The 20,846-nt window shown below is 51.3% G+C and overlaps 1 protein-coding gene across 9 annotated transcripts in view; it reads left to right on the top strand.

The window, feature by feature from the left end:
* The window catches only part of ARMC9 (armadillo repeat containing 9), a 97,302-nt gene that overhangs the window by 32,267 nt on the left and 44,189 nt on the right, over nt 1–20,846 (top strand). For all 9 annotated transcript variants that reach the window (XM_036236485.1, XM_036236482.1, XM_036236483.1 and 6 more), the window contains 7 exons: nt 1,721–1,755; nt 4,318–4,429; nt 7,253–7,345; nt 12,882–12,972; nt 14,477–14,600; nt 16,865–17,004; nt 18,228–18,304. In XM_036236485.1, coding sequence (XP_036092378.1) covers nt 1,721–1,755; nt 4,318–4,429; nt 7,253–7,345; nt 12,882–12,972; nt 14,477–14,600; nt 16,865–17,004; nt 18,228–18,304 — 672 coding nt within the window. The remainder of the gene's footprint in view (nt 1–1,720; nt 1,756–4,317; nt 4,430–7,252; nt 7,346–12,881; nt 12,973–14,476; nt 14,601–16,864; nt 17,005–18,227; nt 18,305–20,846) is intronic.

Raw genomic sequence — 20,846 nt, 5'->3', positions numbered from 1 at the left:
GCGCTGTCATTTGCCCTGACTTTTCAGACGAGGAAGCAGGCGAGCAGAGGCGCTCGGTCCTCAGGTCTCCCCTGTGGGTGGCGAGCTCTCCGAGAGGAGAGGAGGACTTTAGCCTCGTCCGTCCTCGCGTCTCTGGTGGCGGGCGGGGACGGGGCAGACAGAGCACCCGATAAATGAAACTGCCGCAGCCGCCTTCTCTCTTAAAGGCTTTTTTACAATACTTGATTAGATAATGAAGTCTCATTAATGTTGAACTTATTGGCTGTCCTCACAAAAGGGTCAGTTATCACTGCTTTTCAGTTAATTTCGTCACAAGGCAAATAGAATGATACAGAGTTTAGCAAAAAAGAAGCAGTGTTTTAAAAGATAGAAAGCATTTCTTAACTGAAAAAGGGGGTGTCGGTGAATTTTATTTGTGGAATTATGAATTAGCCAATCTCACTAATTTTAAATATTTTTTATGCATATTATGCTAATATCTTCATATGGCCACGTCCTTATTTGACTCACTGGGTTCATTATCTTGGATTTTCGGTCCTCTTAATGAGTTAAGTGAATAATTTAGTTGACATTCCAAACTTATTTTTTGGATGCCTTGTTATTCAAACCAGTACCAGGAGTAGGTAATTCCTTTAATTTAAAAAATAATAATAATAATCAAAGGTTAAAAATATAAAAACATGCATGGTCATGAGCCATTTAAACGCTGGGTTTGACGTCTCCAAGGTGGGGGTCCCCGTGGTCTGTACACACTGCAGAGGGAGGGGGGCAGGGTCATCAACCCAGGGCGATCTATCAAATCAGGGGTTCTGGAGTGCCCGCTTTGTGAAGTCAGCATTCATTCATTCACCCATTCATTCATTCAACGGATGGTGGTTGGAGTACCTCGTATGTCCAAGGGCTGTAGCAGGTGCTAGGGACGCCAGGGCGACTTATCTCTGGCCCTTATGGAACCCAGCGTCTGCCGAAAGGGAAAGACACAGAAATGATTGCAAAATAATCCCGGATCCATGTGATGAGTGTGGATAGTGACCGTTCAAAAGCTGCGGTGGCAGTGAGGGGACAGAGTACCCCCGCCTGCCCCTCCAGGAGGGACTCCGCAGACGAAGGAGGTTTACTTTCTTCTCTCCTTTTTTTCCCCCCTGGAGTTCTTTATAAACCTATTCCAAACATCACGTCGTTTTACCTGCAGGTCATTCAATATCATCTCTAACAGATGAGAGCTTTAAAAAACAGAAAGAAAGCGTGACCGCAATGCCTGAAGTGTCACGTAGCACCTGTGCGGCCCACATTCGTTCCCATCGTTTTCTCAAAGTATCTCTGTACGGTAGATTTGAATCTCTCCAAACGAGCGCAACACACAGCGTTTGGCTGTTGCCATTTTAGTCCATGTTTAATACACTATTGCCGGTAATAGCAACTTTAAGTGCCTCTGGGAGTTCGGAGGGGGAGAACTCACCGTTTTTTTATAAAGTGTCCCTTGGGGTAGAATAGCCACGAACCAGGAATGGCCGGCTCGGGAAATGCATGAGTAGTGTATTGGCCGACCTTGATTTGGCTAATTTTTAAAGCGTCTGTCACTACGGTTGGAGAATCACAGTCGGTCACAAACTTTGCGCATCTGTTGAATTTGTGCCGTTACAGGGATGCAGCCCGGAGGCCTTGCCGTCATGTCTAACGCGGTCTGTTTTCTTCTGCCCCTCTCCCCTCGCCCCCCCAGGCCTCGACCATGTTAAGAGCCTCCTTGGCGCCCATGTAAGTAATTGCTCTTCGGAGTTTTTATTGTGGGAAACAGCTGTGGGTTAAACTGGAATTCAAAGTAACCTTAGTCCGCGTTCATCTTAACAACCTAGCGTAGAGGAATGCCTTTGATTAGCTAGAGCTCCATGTGGACATTCAAGGAAAAACCAGTAAATTATAAGTGCTATTGTTAAAGTAGAAGTATCTTTTAATGTTAATTCTATTTATTTTGGTGAGATAGCCTCAAATGGAAAAAACTTTTGAATAGATCCTATTTTATTCTCTAGAAATCAATTTTATCTGCTACGCAGGGCAGTCAGCAACGTCGCAGTGCCTGAATGTGACGTCCCCTGCGGGCTCGCACCGTGACTGGGCACGGGGTGGCTCTGTGAATGCCCGAGCAGGTTGTCACCATGAGGGTATCTGATGCGTACAGACTCCATCAGCCATGTGTGTTGCAACGGCGAGGAAGGGGGGAACCTTTGGCCTGGGCACGGGGACCAGGGTGGGTCCCGGTGGCTCTCCGAGCCAGGTTTGGGGGTGGGGCTGTGAGATTACGCGGACACCTGAGGCGGATGCGACCTTCCTCCCCCCTCGGGCCTGCCCCGCACTTTATTCTCTGGACAGTGGTCGTGTAATGTAGCGCATATGAGCACAAGCTGCTGGGGTCAAAATCCAGCCCTCTGCCCCCAGTTCTGTGACTTTAGACTTTTATATGACTTCTCCGAGCCTCCATTGTAGAATGAGAACAATGATAGTAACTGTATTATAGGATAGTTGTAAAGGTTAAAATGAGTTAATGTGTAAAAAGCACCTAGCACAGCGGTGAGAATTTGATAAACTCTCTGGGCGTTTGCTAACGCTCTTCCCAGTGACATAAGAGGCAAGGTCACCTGCAGAGGGAGAGCAAAGGGAGAGTAAAGTTGCCGGAGGGGGTTAAGAGGACAAAGGTGGTGTCTTCTTGGACAGCGGGGGAGTGGCCGGGCCCCAGAAATGAAGGGCTGTCGAGCAGCGAAGGTGGCAGTAAATTTCGTTGGTAGTATTGCCATTATTGGCAAGTAAAATAGCCCAAATATGACAGGGTTTCTTCCTCACCAAGAAGCACCTGAGCTATATAGAGTGTTATCAGACTTGGCCCTACAGGTGGAACTGTTTAGGTCTAGAACAAGAGCCTGTTTAAATTTTAAATTACAAACAGTTTTTAAATTTTGAAATACTTCCAGAGTTGCAAAAATAGTCCAGAGAATTTCCCTATGCCCGTCACCTAGGGCCCCCAGTGTTAATAATTTACACGAGCTCAGGGCAGTTATCAAAATCATTAATGCTGATCCGGGGCCGTCTAATCTGTGGACGCCATTCTCGTCGTTACCGGTCGTCCTAGCGTGTCCTTTGCCAAGTCCAGAATTCCACCCAGGATCGTGTGTCAGTTTCGTCATCATCTCTTTGTTTCCTTTCATTCGAAATCGTTCTTCAGTCTTAGTCTTTCATGGTCTTGACACTTTTGAAGAACACGGGCCAGTTATTTATCATTGGAATTTTAAACAGTGTCCGTATTAGTGTCTAAACTCGCGGTAGTGTCTGCCTCAGGAAGAAAGGTGTCAGGATAATCAGCGTGCCCATGTACGCGGGTTTACCGTATGATATGTAAATTAGAAGACGCTCCTCCCCACCGGTGGTCCCTGAGGTCTGGTTTGTTGCCCTCTTTTCTGGCCTTTTCTTCCCTGCCTTGTAAGAGGATCTCATTTTGTCTTTTAAAAACTAAGATTTAAGAAACTGGCACGTGATTTTTCCTATGTAATACATGCTCGTTACAGAAAATTTGAATGCTGTAGAAACATATGAAGAAGAAAATTTAAAGTACCCAAATTCCTGCCTCCTGGAGGTGTTATCTCAGTTTCTACTTCACCTTTAAAATCAGATGGAATCCTCCATCCTTAGTCTTTTCGCCCACTCTTCAGGAATCCCCATTTATTATCGCGCAGGGAGTATTAGTATTCTCTACACAGTATTAGAAGGATCGTTTTTTTGTTTTGATTTTTAGTTTATTTTGAAACAATCGTAGATTCACAGGAATTTGTGTTCTCAGCCTTACCAGTGCTGACAGCTGCGCATGGGGCCGTGGTGCCCGGTGTGACACACCGCGCAGGGGGACGTGGTGCCCCGCACGGGGACATGGCACCCGGTGTGACACACTGCACACACAGACGTGGTGCCCAGGGTGACAGCTGCGCGCGGGGCCGTGGTGCCCGGTGTGACCGCTGCGCACACAGCCGTGGGCAGGGCGTCCCCGTAGACCTGTGTGGGCAGGGCGTCCCCGCTTCGGGAGAGCGCTACACAGAACCCGAGTTCACGGAGCAAAAGGCAGAGCCGAGCGAGCGGGCACTGGGCAGGCGCGCCGGGAACCCGGCGTTCTCTGTGCGGGCCTGGCCCTAACCCAGGGCGCCCAGAGGCGACGGCCGGGCCCCCGCCGGTCCGTCTGCCCGCGGGGCTCTCGGTCGGGTGCCCTGACGCTCACGAGGTATAATGACCTTGCTCTTCCGCCCTTTTCTTCCTCCTGGAACCCGTGTTGCTGAGCAGGAAGTCGAAGGATGTCCCGTTACTGCCCTCCTTGGACTATGAGAAACTGAAGAAGGATCTGATTTGGGGGAGCGACCGCCTGAAAGCCTTCCTGCTGCAGGCTCTGCGCTGGGTACGTACCTTTCCCTCGACGTTAAGAAAACAGACGACCGCGCTGGTTTTACTGGACCGGCTGCCCGGCTTGTATCTTTCAGCCTGTCTGCTAAAAATCTTCCTTCCTCCTGCTTGCTGACACCAAGAGCTAAAGGTAAAAACCTCAGAAGACGGACTTGTCCCTTTAAAAAAAAAACAAAAAACAAAAACTCCTCTACTGACGTCACCTTTGCCACTGCCTTCGCCCAGGGATGTCACACAAGCGGTTTTGAGGCCCCGGAGACTCCCCGTCTTCTGGCCCTTTCTGGGCACGAGCCGCCTCCTTATGACGTCCTGTGTGGAGTCGTCCCCACAGGACACCCCCCCACGGAGCGCTCTGCATTTGGGGCTCACAGACGGCTCACAGACGGGCCACGGCGGGCTGGAAACCTGTTGGCAAGTCTGTAGGAAAATAAAGCCTAGGCCAAGCTGTTGCTGTCCTTCCCAGTCTTCAGATTGACCACGGTTAAGTCCGTGACTCTCAAGACTTTTGGTCCCAGACCAGAAGTTACTGATGACCCCAAAAAGCTTTAGTTTACATGAGTTCACACTACCAGCATTTACTATGTTAAAAATGAAAACCGAGAAAAATTTTTAAAATATATTTATTAAGTCGTTAAGAATGTGCAATAATAAACCCAGAATGTAACATAAATGACCCATTTTTAATTAAAAAAAAAAAAAAACTATTTTCAAAGCAAAAAAAAAAAAATCAGAAGAGTGGTATTGTTTTACATTTTTTAAAATTTTTTTCATGTCCAGCTTCATGGAGAACAACTGGAGTCTTGGATCTGTTCCTGCACTTGTCACAGTATATTCGATTGGTCACAGTGTCACCACCCTTCCCATAGTCTCTGAGAGCGTGACCATGAAAAAGACGAATCACAGCTTACAAGGACTGTGACAATAATTGTGACCACGTAGACTCCCTGAAAGGCCCTGGGAACCCCCTCAGCTCCGAGAGCCGCAGGCCTCAGCCGACGCTGGTTGGCTCCTTAACCGAGCAGTCCATTCTGACCCAGCCTGGAGTAGCGTCAGACTCCTTCACAGGTCCCCAAACTTCAGGGTACGTCGGCATCTAAATGCCTTCGAGCACTTGCCCCGTCTCCGGGTAGAAAAAGGAGACACCCGGCTTGCCCTTCCGGTGTTAGCAGTGCTTCCTGGACCGGGCCCTGTGGCGTGAGCGCTCTGAGGACGCTGTGGCCAGGCCGTGGTCGGGGGGTGAGGTCCGCTCTGGCTTCGTTGGCGTGGGCGGAGCAGAGCGGTGGGGCGGCCTGAGCGACCTCCAGGGGCCAGTCCCTACCCCGAGTGTTCGCTTCTCCCTGCTTGAATTACCAAACGCATGTCTTTGGCTCTTAATTCGTCCACCCAGCACCTCCGGTCAGTCCATGCCATGCCGCTGAGCCTCCTGGTGAGACCGGGTATTCCTTGGCTGATGAATGACATGGTCACAGAATAATTGGGAAAAGTAAATATGTCTCTAATGATTTTCTCTGTGTCCATCCCCAATGCCCCCACTCCAGCCCCTTCCCTTTCCCCACCTGACCTGACCTTAGTGAACTCAACAGGAGGACCGTACCCCAAAGGTGTGACACTCCTGGCACCACCCTCCTTTAATATAGTCCGCGCCACCCTGAACAAGCTCGACCCCGTCTGATCTCGGAAGCTGAGCAGGGCCGGGCCTGGTCAGTGCTCGGATGGGAGACCACCTAGGAAGACCAGGTGCTACAGGTGTAAAAAATAAAAAATAAGGGATTGTAAGCTGACAAGGTCCTTGCAAACTGTGAGGTCAACCAAGAGTTGCCTTGCCTAAAAACAAACAAACAAACAAAAAACATACAGAGAGTCCCCTCTCTCCTCACGGCCTCCCTCCTTGGCCCCGTGGGTCCCGTCTGTCAGCGCCAGCTGCCTCTGGAGGCCTCCTCTCACTTCCGGGGGGCCCGCTGGCCTCCCTGTTCCCTTCACACACTCCTCCACACAGGCAGCCTCTCCTTGGCCAGAGCAGGGCCTGCAGTGTCAGGGACCTTTATGGAGTAAGCTTTTCCTGGAAAGCAGGGACATTCACTCACATTAGTTACCTGGCTTTCTTATATCCTAACTCACACTTGTACACACCCGCACGCATAAGCACAAACCACTTCACATGCTTCCCATGCAACGTTTTTCTTCTCGACCTACAGGCATGAAGTAAATTCTGACTTACGTAACAGCCTTTTCAAAATCTACAAAATTCTACTCAGCCCCCCCCCCCCCCCCGCACACACACAGTATTGCTGTGCCAGTCCCTCTAGGGTGCAGTCTGGTCGTTGGCATGGTGTTCCTTCAAAGCCCTCTACAAGCTGCCTTGCGCCCTACCCGTCGAGCTCAGCACAAACGCATCCTGCATTTCTACAGCTCCCTGAGCCGGCCCACACGTCCCTCACCACACTCAGGGCCCCATGGACTCTGGCCGGCGGGTCTGCTCATCCTTCAGGGGCCGACTCTGACCCCCTTCTTGGATCAGGCGTCGGTGAGCTCTCTCTCCCTTGTCTGCGCGCTCACAGTCCAGGCACCCAGCCACTTCCCTCCCTGGAGAGTTCGTACTTGTAAACTGACTCCTGCCTCCCCCACGTCACCCATGTGGACGCACACATCGTAATGTCTTATCGATGGACTGGTCGGCTGCTTAACCAGCCCCCGGGGATGTTACTTACCTTGTTCGCTCGAACGTGTGGTCTCTGGTGCCGCTGTTTAGAAAACACGCCCGCTCCGCGGACGTTTCCGCCGCGTTCGCACTGACTGGTTTTGCTTGTCTTCTCTCCAGCGCCTGACCACCTCCCACCCCGGCGAGCAGAGGGAGACCGTGCTGCAGGCCTACGTCAGCAACGACCTCTTGGACTGTCACAGCCACAGCCAGGTCGGGGAGAGACGGACCCCATTTCTAGGGACCGAGCTTAGCGGATGGGGCGGGAGGGGGCCTTCATGTCTGCTCGTTTTCAGTTTGGCGATCGTGGCTACATCCACCTTGAGCTTCTGTCAGCTCCCGAGATCTGCTCTTCGCGCTGGACGTTGGCCCGCTTTTCACTTCCAACAGAGTCCTGAGCAAAGGAGACTGCTCGATTCCACTCTGAGCTCTTTCCTGCCTTTTTTTTTTTTTTTGCTCAAATTCCCAAATCTTCTCCTCATCCCCCAGCTCACTGTGAGTCCTGAAAAATCAGCATGATTTACGATGGGCAAGATAGATAAACAGATTCTGGTCTTTTGGGGTTTTTTTTCCCACCTGGGCCTGCTGGATTTGTATACAGCTTTGGACCAGACAGGTCTGTCGGGGAGAGCGTGGGATTTGCAGTGAGATGAGCCAGGTTCAAACCTCTTTGCAAGCACCCGGTAGCCAGCGGCCTTAAGCAAGTCACGCAGTCTCAGGGAGGTCCCCGTCTCAGGGGGAGCCAGCCCCTGCCTCAGGGAGGTGTCGTGATTGCATGTGGGCACATGTGACGAGCACTTAACCCAGGGCCCAGCACGGGGCCCAGGACACGGCCGTTCTCCGCGCTGCCCACCTCCCTTACCTGCTGTCGGCACCAGGCTTCGCTGGGCGGGAGGCTCGAGATCTGGCATGTATAATGCAGACCCTGCGTTTCATCATCTCAGATGGGTATTTACCCCAAATCGTCTAACAGTTCTCTCCCTGTTGTTGAGCTTCACCGTGGGCACCGAGGGGGGTGTCAGTGCCTTTCAGATCACGGATGGGACCGTTCCCCGCCGGAGCGGATTCGGGTTAACCTGCTGCGCCCCCGGGTGGTAACAGTCCGCAGTTCTGAGTGGCCGCTTTAGTCTCTGAATGTAGTCTTACTGTTCCCGTAAGAAAAATTGTGTTAATTTTGAAAAATAGTCTCTCAAATTCTTGACTTCTTTTCTTTTCCTTTTTTCTCTTTGTGTTTGTGATGGCATTGAAGCCAGCAGCTGGATAATATATTGCATGACTTAGAAACTCACATTCAAAGAGTAAATTCAATACTTATTCTTTCTGAAATACTGTATCTCATTGACTCTAAGATACATGCCCCCCCCATCTTCGCATTTCTGAAATCAGAATGTGTCTTGCAGTCAGTGTTTGCAATATAATTTAATTGGCAGTGTTTTCTTCTTTCTTGGTTGTATATAAAAAATAATGTTCCTTTAATGAAAGGTGTGTTAGGTTTTGTGATATGTATTTGTCCAAACGCTCAAATCTCTATAACCATTGACGAAGTCATTTCTTCTTCAAGTCATTATTTTTCATTGCCATGGTTTATTTTTTTTAATAAGGAAAGAGCTCGAATGATCTTAAGATGTCAGAATCTGCAGAGCAGGCAGACTCCTTGTGTCACGTGGATGCCGTATCACCAGGACGCCAAAATAAATTGGCCGTTCCAGTCAGGAAATTGAGCTAGTTGGCGCGTTCACCTGGCTGAGTGGTTGTCGGCCTGCAGCACTATCCCAGAGAGCTCACGAGCACGCGGACGCCTGCTCCCTGCATTTTTCATTCATTGGGTCCAGGGGCCTGAGGATCAGCATCGCCAACAAGTTTTTTTTCAGGTGACACTGATACTGCTGGTCCCTGACCACACTTTGAGAATCACTGTTTGAGAATCGAATCTAATCAAATTGCAGTGAATTGAGCGTTTTCGCGTTACTGATCATTTTTGTTTCGGGCGGCTGGAGGTGCTGTGATAACACATTTTTCACACTTGACAGTCTTGCCTATTTAGCATAATATATGCAGTTACACGAAGACACGGTTCCTTAAATTTAAGGAATTTCACCTCATCTAGAATCACGTTTTCGGTTGGTTGGGAGAGAGATCACTCACACAGAGGAGTGGAGAAAAATACATGACCAGTTTAAAGAGTAATACTAAAATAGCCACGTTTCCACCACTCGGACTAGGAAACAGAAACAGTAACTCGGGGCTTCTAGGTTGCACCCCCTTTCCTTCCGTCATCCCGACTTTTTTTGTGGGGAAGTACACCTAAAATCGAATATACCGCCTCGCCCACGTTTAGGTGCACGGCCAGGCGTGCCGGGCACAGTCACATCGTCCTGCCGCAGGTCCCCAGACTCCTGCTCACCTTGCAGAACGCAAACTGCAGTCACCACGCAGCTGCTCCCCCCTCCCCGCCCTGCCCCCCCTTCTCTCCGCCTCTCTGACTTCCACTACCCCAGGTGCCTCCCATAAGTGCAGTCATGCCATATTTCGGTGACAGGGTTTATTTCTCGTAGCATGATGTCCTTAAAGTTCATCCGTGTCGTAGCATGTGTCAGAAGGGCCTTGCTTTTTCAGGCCGGATAATATTCCACTACACGCATCTCCCACAGTTCGTTGTCCATTCATCCGTCAATGAACGCTGCTCTTGGCGCCTCTGCCTTTCGGTTGTCGTGACTAACGCTGCACCGAACAGGGCTGTACATGTCCTGACTCTTCTCTGAGTCAGTGCCTTGCTTTTCTTTATAGTTCCCCCAGCTGCGCGTGTGCCCTGAGTGAGGCAGTGGTTACTGAGTAGCAAGCACAAACCTTGTTCTCCATGAAAAGGACGCTGGCCCCTTCCACGTCAATGAAGGCACCCAGGAGATGACATGAACAAAATCACTGGCTCCTAATGGGACGTAGCTTCCCTGGGCTAGTGATCCCCTCCGGGACATTGGTAGTCAAGGCCAGGAGAGGGTCCTGGGACACACAGAGCATCTGGCAGGGCCGAAAACATCGGCCAGGTACCAGTTATTGGGCAGCAATATGTATGTAGGGTTGAGGGGAGTGGTGAGCTGCTCTGTAATTTTGGTTTTTAGGCTCATCTGGTATGAGAACTTCTAGTTCTCAGGAGCTGAGCACACGAGAACACTTCTGTGGGGTGAAAAGACTGCCCACAGCTGACCCCCACAGCAGAGTGTGGGACGGGGAGCTGGAACCTCGTCAGCACATGGTCAAGGCTATCCCAGTACAGATAAAAGTCTGGGCTCCCCTCAGCCAGGAATTCTGTACCCTGTTTAAATATGTTACACGGTTTACCGCTTCGGAACACCGGCAGTATTTACCGAAAGCGCCTACTCTGCATCCCAGCAAAACCGCTCTGAAGTGTAACCCCAACAGACCTGTGCCCCTGCGCCCCCTAAAGATGCACGGGAATGTTCCCAGCAGCACTGCTCACGGCAACCAAGACACAAATGTCCGCCAACAGCAGAATGGATAAATTACCCGTGATGTATTTGTAAAATGGTATACACTAAACAATGAGAAAAAACACACAATACACAACATGGGCGAATCTCACAAACGTAGTGTTAAATGAAAAAGTCAGACTTAAAGCATACCGTGTGGTTTCACCTAGAAAAGAACTCAGAGACAGACAAAACTAACCTGTAGTGTTAGAAGCCAGGCCAGCTCTTTCCCAGGGTTCGGAAGGGGACCCCAAAAAAGGCTCGTGGGGCCCAGAATGTTGTTTCTTCATCTGGTTACTGGTCACCTGCATGTTCACTCTGCGAAAACTCATTGAGCTGTGCACTTAGGATCAGTGCAGTTTTCTGTATGGATGCTGTATCTCAATAAACATTTTAGCTGCATAAAGACGATGCCGTGACATTAGGCATCTTGGGGACAGCAGCCTTCAATATGTCACTGCCTTGAGTCAGCGCAGTTCAGCCCGGGCTGGCAGCCCTCTCCGTCTGGTGCACAGCTGCCACGCAGACATCTCTCCTCACCAGACTTCTGCGAATTCCCTCCACCCCGCTCCTGAGCTGTACCTCTTTGTGGGGCCCATACGGTTTCCTTTCTTGCCTCACTCTCTCGGTCGAGGGAACACGTTCTCTAGTTAATAGCTTGCAGAGAAAGGATGGGTGGGGAGTGTATTTTTCAAGACTGTATGTCTGAAAATTATTTTATTCTTTGTAGAGAATTCTAGGCTGGACAGAATTCTCCTTCAGAATTTTGGGAATATCGCTCCGTTGTCTCTAGGTTTCAGTATTTCTGTTGGGAAGTTCAAAGCCATTCTAATCGCTCCGTATGTGACCCGTTTTTCTCTCTAGAAGCATGTCGAATCTTCTCTTTGTCGCCCATGTTAATAAAGTTCCCAGCGATGTCTTTCATGAGGCGTGTTTTGAGTCACTGTTTCGAGCCCTTTCAGTGTGACAGCTTTGGTTCTGGGAACTTTTCTTGAGCAATTTGTTGATGATTTCCTCGCTCTGATCGCTCTTCCCATGTATAGGACCTCTTGAACTGGTTCTCTAATTTTTCTTACCTTTGATCTCATGTTTTCCAAATTTTTCTTTTTGCTGTACTTTCCGAGAGGTTTTCTCAATCTTTACTTTTCAACCATTCTGTTGAATTTCTCATTTCTTTCTCCTTTTTTTTTGGTAGCATTCTGTTGTTTCATGGATACTATATAGCTTCTTACATCTCTGAGGATGTCAGTGACGAATTTTTGTTTAGGTTTAGTTTTCTTATTCCTGCACAGTCTCATTTTCCTCCAAGTTTGCTCCCCCACCCCCACCCCACACATGGTTTGTTTTGGCCCTGCTTGCCATGTCAGAAACTCCCCTTGGGTTGCTGGCAGACCTTGGCTATCTCCTGGGACTGCAAAGCCGCCAGAAGTTCTGAGCGTGCAGGTGGGGCCTGTCTCCGCAGGCCTCCACTGAGGGCGAGCCAGGTGGGCTACCTGGAGGAGCTGCCGATTGCAGGGTCTGTAGCTCTTCCCCATGGACTGGTCATTTTCCTCCAAGAAGAGTCATCTTATCTCCTTCCTAAAGGGTAAGGGTCTGGCCGGCAGGGTTCTGGGAGGCGGGCAGGGGGCCGGGACCGGGCGCCTCTGCTCAGCGCTCCTGCTGCACGCAGGCACTTCCCCCTACTTTGGCGTAGAGGCCCCGGCCGCCTGTGCCTGCCGGCCCCCCGTCCTTGAGCCTTCTGCTCAGGCGATGTAAATCCGGTCACTGCCCATTGCCCACGTGACATTCTTGGGTCTGCTCCGTCTCTTGCCATCTGCATTCCCGCTTCCAAACCTGTGTTCTCATGGTTTCTCGTGCTGGTCTCTCTGACCCTGAGAATGTGTGTCATCCTGAACCATGGTTTGCAGGGAGCAAAATTAGACGCGTGTGTTGGATCCATCGTTCTAACCCGCAAAACATCGGCGGCAACAGTCGCGGCAAACGGTACTGCTGCTTTCCTGTCAGTCACTGTCCTAATGCTTTGTAGGATTCTTTCAATTCAGAAGTTTGAATAATAACTGGTGCTTACTGACTCTCTGAAAAAAAAAAAATCATTTGGAAATCAAGATTTCCAGATGAACCGATGGGTTTCGGTCCGTTTGTTTCACCCCTGAGGAATTCGCGCGGAGGAGGAGGACGCCGCAGCCGGGGAGGGGATGCGTTCGGTCGCTCGCTTTTCTTTAACTGCCTCGTTTTTCCTCCTCGGACGCCTCTCTCCACAGAGGAGCGTGCTCCAGCTGCTGCACTCGAGGAGCGAGGTGGTGCGGCAGTACATGGCCAGGCTCGTCAACGCCTTCGCGTCCCTGGCGGGAGGTAAGGCCCCGGCTCGTCCTGTCCTCGGGGGGCAGAGCTAGGTCCTCCTCGTGCGGGTTTTTTTTTTTTTTCCTTTGAAAATGGGTGTTCTTCCTTGAGTGCCTTAGAGATGCTATATTTCCTCAATTTATTCCTGTTTAAAATGTATCTGAGGATTTGTTTGTGTGCGTGTGTGAAAATTGGAGGTTGTCTTACTGATATAGTTTATGTCGTAGCAAACGTTTGCGTTTTTGAGGTCTCTTTTGTAAGCCTTCTGATTTTGTTTTATAAGGTTTCTGGTTTTGTAACATAGTGCTTTTTAACTTGCTCTTAAGTGTATAACAGGTAATGCATTTTCTGGTATTTTCCACTTAAGGCAAAATGAGGCTGGGGAAATAATTAAAGCTGATCCCAATAAACACTGCACCATTTTATTCAAAAGACTGTAACCTCTTAAATCAAGAGGATCTGAAAATTCCAAAGTTAATATACCACCATTACTGAGTTCAAAACGATTTTACAAAGTGCCATTATCCTCTGTAAGTTCTCATTTGTTTGAGCTCTTTTTACCAGGAATAAAAGGGGTTTTCACATTATGACACTTAATGCTCCAAAAGTTTGTTCTTTCATTCACATGTCATTTTCCCAACCATCTAGCAAACATTTATCACAAGCCAGGACACACGCCAGGGACCATTCACATGACACTGTTGACATTTATGTCTGAAATTAGCATCATCTATATCAAGACACCAGTCAGGAACAGGCTGGTGACAATTCAAGGCTTACCACAGGGTTCTGGGTAGGGCCCCAGCTGCTTCTCCAGGCCTTGGGCACATCTAGAAGGAGCGAGTGTGTCTGGAAAGCACCACTTGGTGGCCTTGGTGGCCTTGGCGAACAGTAACAGGCTTGTCACCTGTTGTATGGTACGATCAAATCTAAGACCCACGGAGCCAATTGAAATGAATTGTGAGCCGGCGTGACTGACTCTCTACCAAGCAGGGTTAGAAGAGATCAGTCCTGAGCCTCTAGAGGGGATCGCTTAAAAAGCCCCAAAACCCCCTCCAGCAAGCAAGCACATTTACAGAAGCTGAGGCCGGCCATTGGCGTATCTTTACACAGGATAACTACACCCTGTTTAACATTAAACAATGGAAGCAGAAGTTGGCCATTTGAAAATTTTCCACCCTTAACACACCCACAGGTTCCCACCCTCCTGCTCCTCATAGACCTGGTTTTGGGGTTTAAGATTTCAGGTCAACAAAGGACAGTGCTCCCCACAAGGACATAGTGATGAATTATGTTTAGATACAAGAAGAGTGGTTTCTGTCCATTAGACAGTTGATAGAAAATGACCAACTCTACAGAAGAAATATGTTTGAATAAGCTTTTTAGAACCTGAAATCAGAGAGAATCTACACGTGTTACGTGCAGAATTTTCACAGAACGTGGTTCGGGGGCCTGAACTGAACTCGAGCTCGGTTCTTTCCCTCTCTGACCTGCTCGCGTCCGGTCGTGTCGCTAGGTCGGCTCTACGTCGCCCAGAGCACGAAGATGCTGCGGATGCTGGAGGAGCGGCTGAGGGAGGAGGACCGGGACACCGCCACGCGGGAGAACGTCCTCGGGGCCCTGCAGAAGCTCAGTCTCAGGTGCTGGCTGCGCAGTAGGTCGCGGTGGTGGCTCCTTGAAATTAATTTGGGGTTTTTACACGCCTCTACTGCGTTCTTATATAGTCCCAATGACAGCTCAAAAGGCAGATGATGTTTTTCAGCCAACAGTGAGGACGGGCTGGGTGACTTTCCAAAATAGGGCTAGAAAGCTCATCTCCGGTCCCCTGAACGGCGCTGCTCAAGCTGCTTTGGTTGGAGGAAGATATTTTAAGAGCGTCGCCTGGTGCCAGCCAGGTGCCGCATAGTGTGCGTCCCAGGCCACGGGGCCGGAGCCTGCAGGTGTCTCTCCACACGTCCCGCGACACACCCCGTGGTCTCAGCCTTGGCCCTGTCCTGACCGGGGACCTGCTCCCCTTCAGAAATGTAAGACCAGGCGCCCCTTCCCGAACCAGGTCTGGCGCCCTCCCAGAGGGCTTGCTATTCTTTTTTTTTTTTTTTTTTTTTTAGTGGATAGCTTTATTGTGGTGTACTTCACATACCACAAAATTCACCTTTTAGGTGTACAGCCGAAGGATTTTTAGCGTATTTACAGAGTTGTGCAACCGCCACCACAGTCTAATCTTCAGACATGTCCATCACCACTAAAAGACACGTCCTGCCCGCTGTCGCCCCTCCTTCCGAGGGCCCCAGGGCGCCGCCACCCCGCTCTCTGGCCACCTGCCTGTCCTGGACATGCGACGTACATGGAATCAGATACGCGTGTCCTCTGGCGACCGGCTCCGTTCGCTCGGCACGGTGGCTTTGAGGTTCCGCCGGGTCGCAGCCGCACCCTGCTCGCCCATTCGGCAGGTGGTGGGTGTCTGGGCTGTTCCCGCTTTTTGGCCATCATGTGTTCTGCCGCCCTGAGCGTGTGCACACGGGCCTCTGTGTGGACACGGTCGCCTGTCGTCCTGGCCTGCTGTCCGGGAGCTGTGTTCCCTCACGGCCCTGCTCCCGCTCCGACTTCGTGGGGAGTTCTAGCGCCTGGAGCCCTCAGTCCTCTTCTGAACACACGTTCTTCCCGTCAGATGTGGCTGGCTCTCCCTAACCGCCCGGAGCCTGCCAAGGGACACATTCCATGGGTGCCTCGTACGTTTAGTGATGGGAAGTTGTAGGTATTTCGTGTCCACTATTTGCCAATGAAGATTTCTTGTTCTGACTCTGCACTGAAAAGAATTATGTCATCTCCAAGAGTTATTACTTCCTCCAATTATCTGAACATTTTTGCTTGTTTATAAAGATAACATAGTGTGATAGTGACCGTATTTGGAAAATTTTTTAGAAATTCCGCAGTGACAGCGAAGTAACAGAGATAAGCTACGGTGAGAAAATGCTTCTGCCTAGAAACGCAGATAGTCACTGCCAGTTTTTTCGTTTCCTCCGAACAGTCGTTTAAGCTTTCTGTCCTGGAAACGGGCTGCCTGTTTCTGCAGCGTTCCAGGGTCTGTACAAGTGACACTGAAAGCGACCAGGCTGACCAGAAAAGCACAGTCTTCGCAGTAGCCTCCTCAGTGGCCCTGGTCCGGAGGTCCAGGACTTAGAAACAGGACGGGCAGGTCCCACCCAGGGGGCCGTGTCTCCGTCAGACCCTGGTCACCAGGACACGTGCAGCGGTGCTTCCTCCGTGGGGTCTGGGTTTTCAGAGGTGCAGGCGACTCCCCATGGTGACCCCGCACGTAGGTCTCGTCAGTCCCCAAGGCTGGCCTGACGACGGGCACACGACACACTCCGACGAGGCGTCGGATTTCGTTAAGACGTCATACCTGGACGTGTAAATTGCGTTACCCAGGTCGCCGCATTATTCTTCTAGAGATCCGCATCAAAATGATGTCGAGCCGGGTTTTTCATTTTTCTTTCTTTATTTTTACACAACTCAAAGTACCTAAGCTGGATTATAAATAGACTGGCGTTGAGTAAAACTCTGTCGGTGAACCCTTCCTGTGGCTACTTCCTGGGTTAAGCAGACCGAAAGCTGTGCATAAATGCTTATTAAATATTTGAAGTAATACTCCGCCGATGTTAAATATCGAAATGGAGACTTTCAAAGTGGGAGGCCTCCTTCCTGCGTTCTCTTCCTTTAAACCCTAACCGTGGTCGTCGAAGGTGAGGAGTTTTTCGTTGTCGTTTCAGCCGTGGGGGTCCGACAGCAAACCGTTCCTCCGGGTCCGTGTTTCCTGTGCGCTCTGTCTTTTCTGGCACGCTGCGGCCTCTTGAATGGACCTTTTCCCGCCAGCCTTAACTCACTGTAGGCCGTTTCACCCTAGGCGTCCGCTGCAGACAGCCATGATTCGAGACGGCCTCGTCCTCTGGCTGGTCGACACTCTGAAAGACCCCGACTGCCTGTCTGACTACACGCTGGAGTACTCGGCGGCTTTGCTCATGAACCTCTGCCTCCGGAGTGCAGGTCTCACAGCCTCCCGCCCCCATGTCCCCTCCCCTGGGTGCGGGGGAGGGGACGCGGTCCCGACCTCAAATCCGGGTTACCCACGACGAGCCCGATGGGGCTCACCTTTCGTTTCCTTCGTAGAGAAAGCATTTCCAGCCAGGTAGAAAGCTGTCAAATCCCTGAAGCCAAAATACCATCCCGGACTCAGGAAGAGAGTTTTCCATAGATGTATGTAGCACCTGCATTAAGAGGAAATTAAATTAGTTTTTTATTTATTTTTTCATCTTTATTACATTCTTCAAAAGTGGGAAGCTTAGAATTCTGATCGCTCGCATTCGAAGACAGAGAGGTATAGTCCCGAGATTTGAGAGGCTCGCGGGGGTGGCGGAGCAGGGAGTTGGACCCGTGCTGCCTGCCCTTGGTCACCGCGGTTGTCCCCACTCCAGCCCCAGAGGCGGACAGCACAAGTCATTTGTGTGCCTGGTCGGTGGAGGCAGTGATTTTAGCTTGCCTACAGGTTCTGTCCCATCTAAACGACGTGGTACCTGGGATGGGAGAGGCTTCTTTAGAGGAGGTGCCAAGTCCAGCCTGCGGCTGACCCCAGTCTGAGCAGCCCCAGTGCTGGGAGAAGGTTACCTGGGTAAATTGCTCAGGGGTGTGAGTTATCACCCTCGGAAGCTTTGTAATCTGAAGCACCTATGTGTTGTTGACTGAGCGAACGACTATTTGAATCTTCTTTTTAAAAAAATAGCCCGCGCAAATCAGCCAACTTTAAAACAGTTGTTCGATTACAGTCAGCTTTTCCTATTATGATCAGTTGATTTGCAGTGAGTGTTATAATGATGTTTCGATTGCTGAGAATACCCATGTGATTTCGACGATGATGGTCTGGGCCCCTGAGAGGCAGAACGTTGCTCTGTGATTCACGGCGCGCTCACGGCGGTGAACAGCTCTGTGCTCTGCCCGAATACGAATGGCCGCCCCCGCTTGCTGGGCCCTTGGAGTGTGCCAGCCTATACCGAGTGATTTATTTCTGCATTCCCCTTTGAGGTGGATGCAAATAAATAATCTCCAGGCGAACCCCAGAGGAAGAAAACGGGGCCCAAACTGCTTACGCATCTCACTTAAGGTCACATAGCTCATAAGCCAGAGGAGCCCAGATTTGTATTCAAGTCGGCCTGACTTGAAACTGTGCCGTTGAGTTTGGACATGTCATGGTTTTTGTTTTTGTTTTTCTTAAGGGAAGAACATGTGTGCCAAGGCAGCCGGCCTCGTGCTGAAGGTTCTTTCGGATCTGCTGGGCCATGAAAACCACGAGGTAGGTACTCAGCCAGCGCCGGGGGCCGGGGGCCGGGGGCGGGGGCGGGGCCGGGGGCGGGGCCGGGGGCGGGGCCGGGGGCTGGTGCGCCCTCCCTCCCCGGGGTGTTCGCGGAAGGAAGCTACATCCGAGCTCTCCTGTGTCCGAATCCTAGCCCGCAGAAGCAGAAGGTCGTTGTTCCAGTGCTCGCTCGCGGGCACGCCGCCCTCGCGCCCCTGCCAGCTCCCTCTGGTCCGTTACCCTTCCCGCCCGGCACCTCTCATTCCTCCCTCCTCGGTGACACGCCCCCGTCGTGTTTCACGTGTGCCGTGGACACGTGCACAGCCTGAACGTGTGTTTAATGCTGTGTGTGTGTGCTTAATTCGTGTAACTAGTGTCGCGCTCTAGCGCTCGTTACATTTCTTCCCCTTTCCGAAGCGTCGTTAGGACCTTTCTCCGTTGCTTTCTTTGCACTTAGTCCCTGAACTCTCACTGCTGCCAAACGGGCCCCTGTTCGCAGGCCACCCCCCCATTTCGTTTATCTGCTCCCCTGGGGGTTCCACTCTGGCTGCCTCCAGCTCTGCGGCCACGGCGGTCCTCGGGGACATCCCCGCACTTCCCCGCGTGCCTCGACACTCCTCTCGGCGGGCCCAGCCCGTACTTCAGTCTCGGGCCGAGTCCTGGAAAACGTCCACCGGAGGGGCTGTTCCAGCTCCCGCGGGCGCGATGTCCTCCCCAGTGGTGGTGTGATTCTCTTAAGTTTTTTAGCTTACAGGTCTCAAGTCCTTTTTAAATAAAAGAGGTCTGGGTCAACTAACAAAACTAATAAACGATATGCGCTGTTGCTCACCCGCTCCCTGCAAACGCCTTTGCACAAACTGTGGCATCGCTTGGCCCCCAGAGCCAAAGCCTCCACGAAAATCCGACCCCTTTGCCAGCTCAGCCGCAGGGCCGTCTTCGCAGGACGGGACCGAGCACCGCTGGGCCAAGCGAAGCGCTCGGTTTCCACGCGTCTGTTCCGGGTTCGGACAGACGCCCCCAGCCTGTTCATTTCTTCCACATCGCGCTTTCCTGGCGACCCGGGCCGCGTTTGTATTTTAAAACCAGGGAGCGCTTAACTACTTACTCCTAGACCTGAAGAAGTCTGTGCATTCGGCTGCAGCCTGTGGGGCGCGCATTCCTCTCTAACGGGAAAGGCTGGTTTCGCGTGTGGGGACCAGGTGAGACCAGAGGGTTCCCATCTCGCCATTAGCCATCCGGCCCTTGCAGTCGCTTTGAAAAAGAGCTGGAAAATCTACCTATGTGTGTTTTAGAGCCTACGAATGTGTTTGCTGCACAAATAAATGCTACAGCACGTATCCTGTGCCAGACAAAGTGTAGAAGCCACAACGGGAAGACGCACGTGTTTGATGATACAAACATTAAGTTTTTTTGTATGGAAATAGATGCCATAACCAAAGTCAAAAGTCTGCTAGCCCTAATATGTGAAGAACTCCTATAAATTAATAAGTAAAAGTCAAATCGAAGCAAAAAAGAAAAGAGGAAAAAAGAGTAAAGGCTATATGTGAACGGGCAATTTACAGAATAGTACGTTTTGATGGCCTAAAAACCCAAAAAGATGTTTTGTTTCTCTAGTAGTCAGGAAAACAAAAATAAAAATGACTATCAGGTGCCCTTCTTTGCCCATGAGTTTAGAAAAACTGAAAAGTGATAAAGTTCAGCCCCGTGTGTCGAGCGCCCTCACGCACCACGTCCCGGGCGGGCCTGGGGTTGGGGGTGCCTGTCCGAGGCAAGCGTGGGTCCTGTCCTTGAAGAGGTCGTCATGGGGAGGGGGGCGTGGACATAGACATGTAAAACCGTGCCGCGGGGAGGGCCGGCCGCGCAGGAGCAGAGCAGAGCCCTGTCAGGTCGGGAGAGGCTCCCTCCCAGGTGAGTCTGCAGGGAGCTCCAGATCATAGCTCCCCAGGGGGACGCCGCCAGGACCAGGGCCCCGGCCTGTCACAGAGTGGCGTGGGGTGACCCCGCGGTGTGAGCTCCATGGCGGCGGGGACGGAGGAGCGGAGGGAAGTGATAGAAGCCAAACCCCGAGGGGTCCCACGCGCTGACCTGAGGGGGAAGGACTGTCCAGGGGGACTCCGCGGACGGCGTCCAAGGCGGGCAGTGGCCTCACTTGGCCCATGTCGTGGAATTTTGGCCGTCATGCGAGGCTCGGATTAAAGGCTGGGACATCAGGGGCTGGGACTCCTTTGGAGATGCGATGGAGCCTCGGTTGTGGATGTGTCGTCTGCACAAAGACAGTGGCAGTGTGTCTGGAAGAGAAAGTTTCCTGTCCAAGAGCCTGGAGACCCCACAAAGGAGAGCGAAAGGAGAGCGGATCTGTGATGGCTCCAGAGCGTCGAGCCCGAGTGACCAGGGTGGCACGAATCAGGCCATAAAATGCAGCAGGAGTGAGCTCTGCGAGGGAGTGGTGAATTTGCTTCCAAACTCCTCGTCGTGGCTGTCCCTGGGGCGTGCAGGGGGAGATGCCTGGCATTCAGAGAGCTGTGAGGACGGGGACACTCTC

The sequence above is a fragment of the Rousettus aegyptiacus genome, unplaced genomic scaffold (assembly GCF_014176215.1).
Source record: "Rousettus aegyptiacus isolate mRouAeg1 unplaced genomic scaffold, mRouAeg1.p scaffold_m13_p_2, whole genome shotgun sequence".
NCBI lineage: Eukaryota > Metazoa > Chordata > Mammalia > Chiroptera > Pteropodidae > Rousettus > Rousettus aegyptiacus.
Note: the sequence above shows the minus strand (reverse complement) of the source record. Positions and strands in the feature narration are given on the sequence as shown.